General features: G+C 45.3%; 1 protein-coding gene across 1 annotated transcript in view; it reads right to left on the bottom strand.

Moving 5' to 3' along the window:
• Window positions 1-574: 574 nt before the first annotated feature.
• Window positions 575-12717, bottom strand: part of LOC118319976 (tetratricopeptide repeat protein 39B) — a 14573-nt gene continuing 2430 nt past the window's right edge. The window contains exons 2-19 of the mRNA XM_035650763.2: window positions 9427-9461; window positions 9096-9200; window positions 8633-8764; window positions 8418-8488; window positions 8254-8321; window positions 7705-7769; window positions 7314-7419; window positions 7008-7073; window positions 6673-6781; window positions 6371-6438; window positions 6206-6265; window positions 5939-6100; window positions 5717-5808; window positions 5433-5553; window positions 5174-5285; window positions 4504-4621; window positions 4279-4395; window positions 575-3680 (exon numbers count right to left, since the gene is read on the bottom strand). Coding sequence (XP_035506656.2) covers window positions 3584-3680; window positions 4279-4395; window positions 4504-4621; window positions 5174-5285; window positions 5433-5553; window positions 5717-5808; window positions 5939-6100; window positions 6206-6265; window positions 6371-6438; window positions 6673-6781; window positions 7008-7073; window positions 7314-7419; window positions 7705-7769; window positions 8254-8321; window positions 8418-8488; window positions 8633-8764; window positions 9096-9200; window positions 9427-9461 — 1704 coding nt within the window. The 3' untranslated portion in view covers window positions 575-3583. The remainder of the gene's footprint in view (window positions 3681-4278; window positions 4396-4503; window positions 4622-5173; window positions 5286-5432; window positions 5554-5716; window positions 5809-5938; window positions 6101-6205; window positions 6266-6370; window positions 6439-6672; window positions 6782-7007; window positions 7074-7313; window positions 7420-7704; window positions 7770-8253; window positions 8322-8417; window positions 8489-8632; window positions 8765-9095; window positions 9201-9426; window positions 9462-12717) is intronic.

Here is a 12717-nt window from a genome sequence, read left to right as displayed (position 1 = left end):
TGACACAGTTTTTGTTATCTTGCCTCACTGTTGGTTTCACCGGAGTCTGGGTTTCCCCAAATGTTCACACGACCCCGAACACAACCCCCCGCCAAACACACGATCAATCAGATGAATCGATCCAGGGTGCAGAGTGTGTGTGTGTGTGTGTGTGTGTGTGTGTAAACTCTTGTTTTCCAATGCAGACGACTGGTTGAATCAAAGAACAGCTGTGTTGGAAAATATTTGCTTTTTTGGATGAGAAGTCAAAAGTGTCAGATTGTAGACGAGAACACTGACGTGAAGAAGTCAACTACGACTCCCAGGATGCATTTCACTTGGAGATATTCAATCAAAGAGCTTGAAACTTGTCGCGTTCCGGTTTCAATTCTGGATGAATCCAGAGATCATAACATATCATATGTAGTACGTTGATATTGTTGCACTGGAAACGTTCTGAGGTCAACCTGTAGGAAAGAACATATTTCTACCATGGTCTGAAAAATGTATGAACAATATGTGGTGCAACATGTGGAAGTACAAATAAACCAGTCAGCAGAAGTTAAGTAGAAGGAATAAAGTTCACAGATTGGTCTCGGAGCTCAGATGAATTTATTTGGTTCTGACAGATCAGAGAAACACAACTTCAGATTACATGCCAATAATAATAATAATAATAACAATAATAATAAATGTTAAGGAATCAAAATCAAACCAAACAGGAGATAATTATTAACCACCTACAACCTTTAGACCCGTATCTGCTTGGATGCAAAAAAACATGGTGTTTATATTTTTAAGCAATAGCTGGTACAAACATTAAATCACAACTTCGTCCAGACGTTGAATTATGAGGTTCATAACATCGGAACATGTTGGTCCACATTCTTGATCAGTTTACGAGTCGGAGTGGAACATCTCCATCGTGACCGATCGAGTCGTGCAACATTTTTCTCGTACAGCCTCAAACGCACCGGAGGCAAAGAGAATTGTTGTTTCTACGACGGCACTGCAGAATTCATGACTTCAATCATTTGAATTAGAAAGTATGAATCGACGGGAAGAAGCTGTTTGCGTCTTTGAAGGCAACTAGCATAAGAATTATGGCTTTGAAATGTATTGCACGTGATTGTATGGCTGTCATGTACACAACTGATACTTAATGCACAGGTCGGGGGAAACGTCCCAGGCTGTTTCACTGTTTTACATAATTTAGATTATGAAAAGACCTGTATTTGATGTGATTTGTGAATGAGCCAAACAGATTGAAGAAATAAGGCTTGAAGAGTCACTGACGCACAAAAACATGAAACAGCGACAAAACAACATTTCTTGACATAATAAACAATTATTTTCTTTTCACGTCACCGTGTGGTTCCTCATCTCCAACTGTGAAAACCCGTCATATACATTTTCCTTCCGCGAGGCACACGACATACAGTAACATCTCAAGAAGAAAAGAGGTTGAATATACAAGAGTCACATGCAAAGACAAGCCAAAAGAAAAGGCCTGTTGAGAACGACGATGACACACAGATACACGAGGCACTGACACGTATGTGGAAGTAAAACGGGACAACACCAAGACTCTGGGGACTGATGTCGACCCCGTCACCAAAAACATACATCACTGGTCCCTTCAGAACTACGGATGGAGGCAGCATGCAACGCGACACAAACCAAAAGAAATGCAGAATTTTAACCACAACCAACAATGTGTTGTTTCTGTTTGGTGGATTATACATGAACGCAGCACGTTGCACGCCAATGCTTTTATTGTGAAAGGTAAGAATCGTCATGCGATCCTGTTTTACGTCAACTTCCTGGGTCGGCAGGAAAAGTTATTTCCATCCTGGTGACTTGTATTGTGACGGTCAGAAGTGTGGGCACGACGAGAACATGTCACACAGAAAATCAATGTGTTATTGCACTTGGACACGCGGAGGATTCTGGTGGAACAGCTCCTCATCAAACGATTGATACCTTCCGTCTTTAGGGTTGAATTTAGTTGTTCCTGAACTTTTATTTCGCATCATTAGTTTAAAAAGTGTGCTGGCAGCTTCCTAGCTTTTAGCAGTTGATCCAACGTTGCCGTGTTTATTGCCGCCAGCCCCTGAATGCAGCTCCTGAATCAAACTGTTTGGAAGTGAAGTTCTGGATCACACAAAGACACGAAGAAGATTACACCCAAACACTTCAAGGCACAAAATACACACACACACAAAGAGAAAGACAAAGACATCGAGACGCACACATAATTTGGTCTTTCGGTCGCTACATTCATTATAGGGAGAAGGACGATTGTTGCAAGTGGTCGAGTTGAACTCAACTGGATGGAATCAAACAAGTGCATCGTTCAGCAAACACGGAATAAGTTGACTCTGCTGTTTGTTGTTATTCGGTCCCGGTGCCGTTTTATCTGATGTATTAATATTGTGGGAGGGATATTTACAGCAGTGAGTCGGAGGGTTTCCATCTGTCCAGTAACTCTCCACTGTGTTAACATGGAGCCACATGAGGACGGGTCACGAACAGCGTTTACAGGACAGTGGGGACGGGAAGTCATAGATTGTGCTTGTTCTTGTTCATCATCGTGTAGAGAGACACTGAATCTGCTCTTCGTCAATGTAACCCTCACCCTATAGTTGAATCGAATTATACGCCTCGTCTGTTTGTGATACATTTACAACTGTGTTTTTTCGTGGGCAGCTCCAAAACCATGGGGACGGATCTCCTCTGGTTGGGTCGACAGACACTCGCGTTCGTCCGGCCTGGCAATAAGTAACTGAGGCAGGAAAACCGAACCACAACACGGTCGGAATTTCACTGTTGGATCACTATCCTTTGTGAGGCGTTGTTCACGTGGGAAGAGACGGAGCCGAGTGATCATTGTCACACGTCATCAAACGTCCTGAACGGAAACGACTCTCCGTAACAACGTGGACCCTCACTGAGTGACAACGAGCGAGACGAGTTCTCCTCTTGTGTCGCTGCTAAATGTGTGTGTTTGTCTGAAGGGTGTCGGCCCAGGAGGGTCACGTTTGCAGTGTTTTTACGGCGTGCGTGTGTTTGCTTAAGCCACGGTTGGTGAGAAGGCCGTGATTGCGTGTGCACATGTGGCATGGTGCGTCGTGAGATAACCCAAAAGGCGAAGTAGAGAAAACATAAAGCGTTTACACCGCGCGATAATCCGACACGCGCGCGCTCCCTGCTGCGAACGTAAAACCACTCCAAGACTTTTCACCGTGAACTCCATCAGCGTTTGTGATCCTGTCCTACAGAGTTTAATAGATAAGTGGAGTTTAAGGCTATGATTTGTTTCTAGGCAACAGAACCATCCCACCAACATTAACCTGTGGCAGATGCTGACGGAAAGTCGGAGCCGGTTCGAGGAGCGTAAATAATCTCATCCTTCGACCGAGATAAATAAGGAAAACGTAAGTTTAAATAAAGTCAATGATACTAGCAGTGACAGAGGAAGAGCGCGCGTCAGTAGCGCTTCTTCGCTACGAGGCGGACACAACGGGTCGGTTCACCTCGGCCCGAGTGTGAGATGAATCCCGGGGTCCACGCGTCCAGCTGCGGAGCCGGGTCGTTGCGAGGATCACGGGGTGCCGACGGGGGATCCTCGGAGGCTGCCGAGGGCCGCGTGGATCCTAAAGTGCAGTCTGGACTCCATGGAGTAGTCCTTGTAGTTCGTCCTGGGGAAGAACGGGAGAGTGTGAAGAGGTAAAGTCGGGTGATTACATGCATAGAAACATACACACAAGGGTATGAATGAACACAAAGAGGTGCCGTTAAGTTTACCTACATTTATACAAAACAATTACATTTACATTTAAGTTATGCATTTATCACAGTAGAATGTTTCTTTTAAGTTGTATATTATTATACACGTGTTTAGTGGTAAAAAGAAAACATGCAAAAGGTATATATATATATATATATATAGGTGTATAAATTAAGCTACAGATAGGTGTATAAAGGTATATGAAGGTATTCAGAAGTGCATAAAAGTACATATATGAAGCTATATATAGGTTTATGAAAGTATACATACATATGAAGGTACAGCACAGGAAGGTGAAGGTGTATAAGGTTATACATGTATATGTATGAAGGTATATGAAGATATATAGGTGTTTAAAGGTAAATGAAAGTAAATAGCAGTGAGTGAAGATACATGAAAATATATACACATAAATAATTGAAAATATACAGAGATTTATAAGATGTGTAAAAGTATTCAAAGGTATATATACTATAGTTTATTGCGTACATTATAAGATTTCTACCTACTTGGCATTTTCGATGTAGGTGGTTGCCTTGGTGATGTCTCCCTGCTGTTTATACAGCAGACCCAGCTCGTAGAGCGTGAAGGGAACCAGGTAGTGATCGTACCGGATACGACCCTCACTGACAACACACACACACACACACACACACGGAATCAACCTCACAAGACACACAGCAAGACTGAGCACTGAACCTGTGTGTGTGTGTGTGTGTGTGTGTGTGTGTTACCTGGACAGGACCTGTGTGAAGCAGAGCTCAGCCTGCAGTAACCTGCCCAGATGTTTCAGACAGAGTCCCTTCAACATCTGGACCAGACAGCTGTCGTCCGGGTGAAACTCTGAGGGGTCTGAGAGACGCAGAGGGAGAGACGCCCGGGTCATGTGGGATCTCAGCAACACAGAGTCGTGGCTTTGAATCAACAACAAGGATGTAAAACCAACAACAACAACAACAACACAATTAGCCATATTTACAGGACTATGATCTTTGAGCGTGTGAGATTTGTTTGAGTATTTTAGATGTGTGACCAAGTGGTGACACAAGAACTTACAGCTGAACATGTTTGTATAGTAAGAACCTGCCCACAGGAAACGTCAGATCTTCGTCAGACAATCTCTGATTTGAACGTCTCAACTTCCGATGAGTTTTGAAAACTAAGCTGCTCTGAATTGTAAAAGTTGTGACAGCAGCCTAGACACTGATGAAAGGTTTGCTACAGATACAAACACGTACTGTCAGCGTACATCTAAAAACATGCTGCATGATGTGATTCGACACGGTCATTTGAGAAGAGAAGTGGGCCAACCACAGAGCCCTGAGGAACCCCTGTGTGCTGCCTGAGCTCAGTATTGGCTGTAAACGGTGTTAGTGGTCGTGCTAGCAGCAGTTTTGAACCCACTGGGGTCGTTGCGTAGCTGCTCCTCCGCCGCCTCAATGGTAACCAGCAGCGCCTCGGTGGCGTCGGCTCTCTTCCCCACGATGGTGAAACCGTTCCAAACGTACATCATCTCCTACAGAGAGAAAAAGAATGTCTTCAGCTGTTAAAGAAGAGACATTCAAACGGTCTTTGACTGATTCAACACACGTGTGGATTGCAGAGACATGCGTGTGTGTGTGTGTGTGTGTGTGTGTGTGTGTGTGTGTGTGTGTGTGTGTACCAGAGCGGGGATAACCAGGGGCACGGGGCTAGCAGCTTTGTAGCGTCTGGATTTCCTCACAGCAAATTTCTCCGTTGGGATCGACTTCCCCGCCAGGCGCTGTTTCAGCCCCTCCACCTGCCTGCACACACACACACACACACACACACACACACTTATTTCATTTTTGACTGTTTCTTTCAGAAACAAGCGGTGAAACATCTGATCCCTCTTCATTTCTAACCAGGAATAAAGTATTTTAAACACATTTTAATGTTTAACATGAAACGTGGAGGCGCACTGACCTGAAGAGCTCCACGATGTCCTCCCCCGTCTTCTTCACGTCCTCCTCTGACATCATACTGATGATGGCGGCCTTCTGGTACACATAGATGGCCTGCAGAGGGGAGAACGTGGAGACGGGATTGAACTCCTAAGATCGTCCTCGACACGATTGCATAAAGTCTGGTTCTCTGACAAATGTAATTTCAAGTTCCTCGAATGGTGAATCACGCTGTCGTGTGCACCTTGGACCAGCGGCTCTCCTTGCACAGCAGGTCGGCGTAGCGGTACGCCTGCTGCCACTCCTGCTGGTAGGAGTGAGTCCACATCAGCTCCCAGTAGCACAGGTGGTGGATCTGCTTCCACTCCTGCTGGCTGCTGATACACTCCTCGTACCTGGCCCGGGCCTGGAACACACACAACTCTGTCTCAATACAACGTGACTTTGATGGAGGTGTACGGTTACGGCTAAGGCTTTAGAAAAGGAGAGAATGTGTGTCTGCGTTTCAGACCTTCTCGAAGTTTCCTCGCAGCGTGGCGATGCGAGCGGTGTAGAAGAGGATGATGGAGCCCTGAAGGGACAATAAATAAACAGAATCAAGTTTTTAGTTTAATGATTAAGAAAATCCCCATTGGCTACACTGAACTGTGTGTAGTTGCGTATGAAGTTGACTTACTTTGGGGTATTTGTGTTGGTACGGCTCCAGCAGAGCTTCAGCCTCCACCAGGTTCCCTTCCCCAGTTCCTTATCAAACACAACATCAACAACGTTATCGTCTTACGCACAAACACCCTGAGCTCACAGCATGAAAACAAACTGAGGACCAAAGTTTTACAATGATAACTCATACGTTCATACGGCTCTGATTGGAATCTGGAACCTGCGACCTTTATATTGCTCAACAAAATTCAAGATCCAGCTCATGTTTGTGGGAAAGGGCGAGAGAGAGTATGTGTGTGTGTGTGTGTGTTTTCCTACCGAGGATCAGGGAAACGTATGTGTGGTAAAAGAGCAAAGTCAGAGCAGAGAGGATGGATCGCAAACTCTGACTGGAGGCCCCCTCTCTCAACTGAGACAAACCAAAGTCCTGCAAGGAAACAGAGAGAAAAAAATGTATCTTCGATAAAAACCAAAGTCTTACTTCAGGAATTTCACACTAAAGGCTTTTCAAATGGTTCAGGGGGAGTAATCACTAGTGAGTGATTCCACTGGGTGAGTCTTCAAAATAAAACATTAAAACGCACAGAGGCATTATCAAAAAAAGTCAGTCATTAAAAGTCTCTGTGAAAAAAAAACTCTGAGGCCGAACTGACCCTGTTCCCTGAGAATCCAATGAATTCCAGCAACCGCAAAATCCTCTGAGGAAGGAGAGACAACATCTGAAAGAGAGACAGACAGAGGAGAGTATCACATTAAAGAGAAATCACAAATTCAATAGATCACATTGTTATTATACTGCGTCTGGGTGAGTGAGACTTTATCTTCGATTCGCCAATATGCCGATGACACACTCCTAATTGTGGCAGAGAATAAGCAAGAAGTTGCACTCAAACTCCTTATGTCTGGGACTTCTAGGTGAATAAAACAAAGCAGTCTCTTGGAAAAAAAAAACAACCCACCAGGTTAAAGGACCCGATGCCGAGCTTGACTCCGCCCTCAAACTGCCTGAACAAATCAGACTGGCCGGCCAGATCCTGATTGACGTTCAGCACGTTCTGACATTCCCTGTTGGGACGACAAAAAACATTGACGTCAAGATCAACATCTTTGATTTGAACGTAGATACATTATGAAGTAAGAATATGCTGCGTTTGAACATGTTGGGATATCAGCAGCATTTACAACTGAATCAATTAATCTCAGCAGCATCAGTGGGCTTGACAGTGAATCTGCAAACAGTTTTCATATCAATTTAGATGAAAAACTAATGATTCTATCCCAGTACAGCTCCAAATATGAGTGGATAGAGTCTAGAATATGAATGTGATCTCTTTCAAATCAATCGCTCACTTGTAGATTTGGTAGCTTGTTCGAATCTTGATTCCTCCTTTGATGAAACTGATCATGTTCTCGTCCTGGAAAAGAGCCGCAGAGGAAAAATTACATTTCATTCAAATTTCTTACAATCTTATCCACATCTTTAGTAAAAACTTTAAAAAAAAATAATTATTGAGATATGTATGTACATAACAAATATGGCAACCTTTACTTCGAAGAATAACAAAGTACATCTTCAGTTAAAACACATCATTATCAGTATCAACTGATTTTAAAGGGTCACAGCCAAAAAAAGTTGGGAACCACAGGACTAAAACATCTGGTAATTCAGGACATACGATCTCAAACACAACCGCGTTCAACCTTTGATATAGTTTCAGTAAAACTTTATTCTTAAAAAAGACATTTAGGGGAAGCAACATCTTCTTCTTAGACCATAACCTCAGTGTGGAAAAGAGTCAGAAGTTCCAGTCATGTCAGACAATTTTACATTTTACATTTGAGCAGCATCTAGTGGCCATTTTGAAAAAAATGACGACAGACAGTGGAAACGATTCAGACCTGGACAAACGTCAGCGTGGCTTTCTGCAGGAGACACTCGGCGTAGCAGATCTCCGCGTGCATCTCCTCTGCAAACACAGAAAACACAACTTCAGACGGTCACTTCCTGTCATTTTTATTTCCCACAGCTGTCAATCAAGCCAGCAGGACGTGTGTTTGCGTACCTTCCTGCAGCCTGGTCTGTTTGCTGATCAGACTGGACAGAGATCCGACCACCGAGTTCTTCTTCCTAAACCTGCGGCAAATATTTGTTGAAGACTTTGTCACGGATCAAATGAGGTGAAACGCCATAAAGATCCTATTTTAAACACCTGAGGTGTGGTTGATACAATAAAGGTATGATTTCCGAAGAAACTGGACGTTAGTTTTTTTGTCTCACTTCTGACAGGTGTTCAACGCGTCCTTGATGGTTGCCATGGCAGTCTGGATGTCTCTGTGCTCGAACGTCATGGTCGCCTGCATCACCAGGATGCTGCTGTAACCTAACGCGTGGTACATGCTGTCTCTCCACCTGCACACACGCACGCACGCACGCACGCACGCACGCACGCACGCACGCACGCACGCACGCACGCACGCACGCACGCACGCACGCACGCACGCACGCACGCACGCACGCACACGCACACACACACACACACACACACACACACACACACACACACACACACACACACACACACACACACACACACACACACACACACACACACACACACAGTAATTAAACTCTGTTGTGGTTACGACAGCTCTGTGCCTGACTCCCACTGCATCGTTTTGACAAATGCTTAAAAACTGGGCGGGGTCTGGATGTGTGAAAACACACATGTTGCCGTGGTTACCATGGTTTGAGGAGGTCCAGGGCCTCGGAGAACTTGTTGTTGAGGACCAGATTGAGAGCACACTGAGTCTCCTGGATGGCCGTCTGCAGGTCCATCTGACACGCCCTGCACACACACTCACACACACACACACACACACACACACACACACACACACACACACACACACACACACACACACACACACACACACACACACACACACAGAGTGAAACTGAATCCAACTGTCAGAAGAGGAAGTGAGTGTGTGTGTGTGTGTGTGTGTGTGTGTGTGTGTGTGTGTGTGTGTGTGTGTGTGTGTGAGTGAGTGTGTGTGTGTGTCTGTACTCACGCCGGTATCCGGTCGTAGGCATCTTCAAAACAGTCCTATAAACACAGAGATCAGACCGGTTAGATTGATTCTCCATATGAGAACGATATCAACTTCAGAAGGCGTCTGATTGGCTGCTGGGCCTTTGGAGGCTGACGACAGACACACATTCAGTCACGACGTCACCCATTGGTCCGTGGACTGACGTTCTGAAGCCTCCACTTTGGCCCGGCACCATCTTGTTTGTTTGAAACCAGATGTAACCATATTTGGAGGAGCTGCAGCTCGTGCACTGCACGTCTAACTACACCTGCAACCTGCACCCATTGGACGGTGCCAGCTGTCAATCATTCTGTAGCCACGCCCCCTACACATCCGGTGCTTTATTGCCTGTTTGACTGTAAATGGATCATAATGTACAAAAGACTTGCAACTACAGATTGAACCATAAACTCCTCTGGAAAATGTCTTTCTCATAGAGTCGTCGCCCTCTGCTGGTCAGTACAGAGAACACAGGGCTTCAGACACCACCCAGGGGCCGTGAGAGGAACTGCAGCTTTGGACACATTTCAAAGGCATCAGCTCTGAGCATCGTTTGTTCAAGGACACACACACACACACACACACACACAAGGACACACACACACACACACACACACACACACACACACACACACACACACTCACACTCACACTCACACACACAGTCTTCAGAATTGACTATAATTAGTTTTCTATTTTTGCGTCACCATGTGAACTACAAGGCAACTGGTCACTGCTTTCTCTCTCTCTCTAACACACACACACACACACACACACACACACACACACACACAGTCTGTCCCCAGAGCCTCAGTAGCAGGCTAATAATAGCCACGGTTCCTTACATAACAGGCTGCAGTGGCACATACACACACACACACACACACACACACACACACACACACACACACACACACACACACACACACACACACACACACACACACACACACACACACACACACACACACACTCTCGCCCGCAGGCTGCAGTCATCGACCCGCTGTGACCCACAATCCTACTGACCAATCTGCTCGCACTAAAGAAGAAGAAGAAGAAGAAGAAGAAGAAATGTGACACGTGTTGTAAAAGATTTGAACTCTTTCACGCGTGGTGTTTTTGCCGACAACGGGCGTGAGGATTGTACAGTGTGTTGATAAGAGACATCAGCATCGGCCGTGTTCTCATGCTCGAAAAAGAAACATACGTTTAACTGACGAGTGACGGCGCCCTCTAGTGGTCGTTCTGAAGGAGTTCAGGTGACGTGAGTATGAAGAGCAACGACGGACGGACGTATCGACAAAACCAGCTCTTTGTTCTTCGTTTCAAACAGTCGACGTTTTGTCATTAACTCGTGACAACATCAACAAATTAGTTATTAATTTTTCAGGAGAGATTAATTTTTTTAGAATTTATTTATGGCTTTTTCTCCAGCAGACAGAAATTACAGAAAATATCTTTGGATTTATTTAACGTCAACTGTAATTTTTAGTTTGGTCCATGTCCCCATCATGCTAACATGGAGGGGACAGGGCTTATGACCTATACTGCAGCCAGCCACCAGAGGGCGATCGTGGTGATTTGGCTCCATTTTTGTGACGAACAAAAAGTGTGGGATCGTTTGCGGACAGGAGGAATTCATCACGGCGACAGATCGTGTTTCGGCGAAGACGGTTTCATTCACAGATGAAAATAAAGATGGAGGAAGATTCTCACAAACATGGGAAACGTGTATGTGTGTGAATTCAAACAGCTGCTCGCTGCTCCAACACTCGTCCTCTCGTTTCACACTTTCATCACCCTCTCTCTCTCTCCGTCCCTCACACACAAACAGATGCGCTCTGACATTCACTCACACTGTCACTGTTTTGTCAATTGCAGTTTTTTTTACAGTTTCTTCAGTTGGTGGCAGGATGAAACAAAACCAAGAGACAAAAGGAGAGGTCGAAGGCAGAGAGGCTTCTCTTGTGACGGCTGCAGCTTCTTATCAATTAGTCAGAACCGACACACTGTGTCCTATTACCAGACACGCTAACACATGAACCACACGGCTACTACTTTAGGGAGGCTGGGGAACTCTCGGACAAACGCCCAGACCGCCCTCGCCGACCTCTACATCCTTCTGAAAGAACCAAATCAAACATTCCTTCTCTGATAAAACCCTGAAGCCACTGAATCTGAACGATGACAAACGTTTTTCTGTTGCTGCAATTCTGATTTGCAGATTGATGGAGCAGTTCACTTACTGCGATGCTCATGAGCAGCGCTGTTTGAACCTTGAGCCGCTCAGCTGCTAACAATAGAAAGTGTAAGAATGTGAAGCAGGGTAAATAAAGGTGAAGAAAAGGGTCAGTCTGTTTGCTGTATTAACACTCGAGGAGTTGTTCACATTCCTGTCAAACTTGTGGAAGAATTACTCTTCAGGTCTCAGGTCCTCGGATGAGATTATCACCAGAGTTCGTGATTCAGCAGAATGGACGAGACACGTCTTCTGTCTGCGTTTGTGTCGCTTCATTGTTGCGTTGCTCGGCAGCGAGGCTGCACCATAACCGTCCACTGTGTTTAAGTTCCTATTATAAGCGCAGCTTGTCCTACATTCCTCATGGCTCGACCGATAGTCAGCTGAATTCCTGTGTAATGTGATGAGATGGAAGCACGGAGGCTGACAGAGGAGCGCTTGTGAGCCCAGACGAGGAGGTGAACTGGTGAGACGTGACGCAGAAAAAGCCCAGACAGTCAGACCCAAGTCCACGTCGTCCCCAATGAGTTAAGAATCTCTGGAGCGTCTGCACAGACGACACATTATCTAAACGGTGTGTCCAGTCCATGACACGTGTAATCGCATCATGTCCCACTTCAAAGATCAGACCACCTGAAGTCACCCCCCCAAGTACCCCAAGAACTCTTCAGATTCCCAACGAGACCCATTCAAGGATTTCTTGGGACAACCTGGAAAACCTCATGCATCTCTTCACATATCCTGCGAAGGCAGGGATGGATCCATGAGACTTCCAAACAGAACCTGAAATACCCCATGGAAGCCCATCAGAGTCTCCAGAAACCAACTCTACAGATCCAGTGGACCTACGGAAGCACCTCTTGAACTCGTTCGCAATCCCAAATTCCTCCTCAAAAATATCTGAGATCTATTAAGGGGTTGCTCGTACCACCACAAAGTTCCCTGGAACCCCTTTAACGTGGTCCCCCTGAAAAACATCCCAAGACATGTGAACCTCTTGAAACACCTCAACAAATCCCTCATCCTCAGAA

The sequence above is a fragment of the Scophthalmus maximus genome, chromosome 12 (genome assembly GCF_022379125.1).
Source record: "Scophthalmus maximus strain ysfricsl-2021 chromosome 12, ASM2237912v1, whole genome shotgun sequence".
Classification (NCBI taxonomy): Eukaryota; Metazoa; Chordata; class Actinopteri; order Pleuronectiformes; family Scophthalmidae; genus Scophthalmus; species Scophthalmus maximus.
Note: the sequence above shows the minus strand (reverse complement) of the source record. Positions and strands in the feature narration are given on the sequence as shown.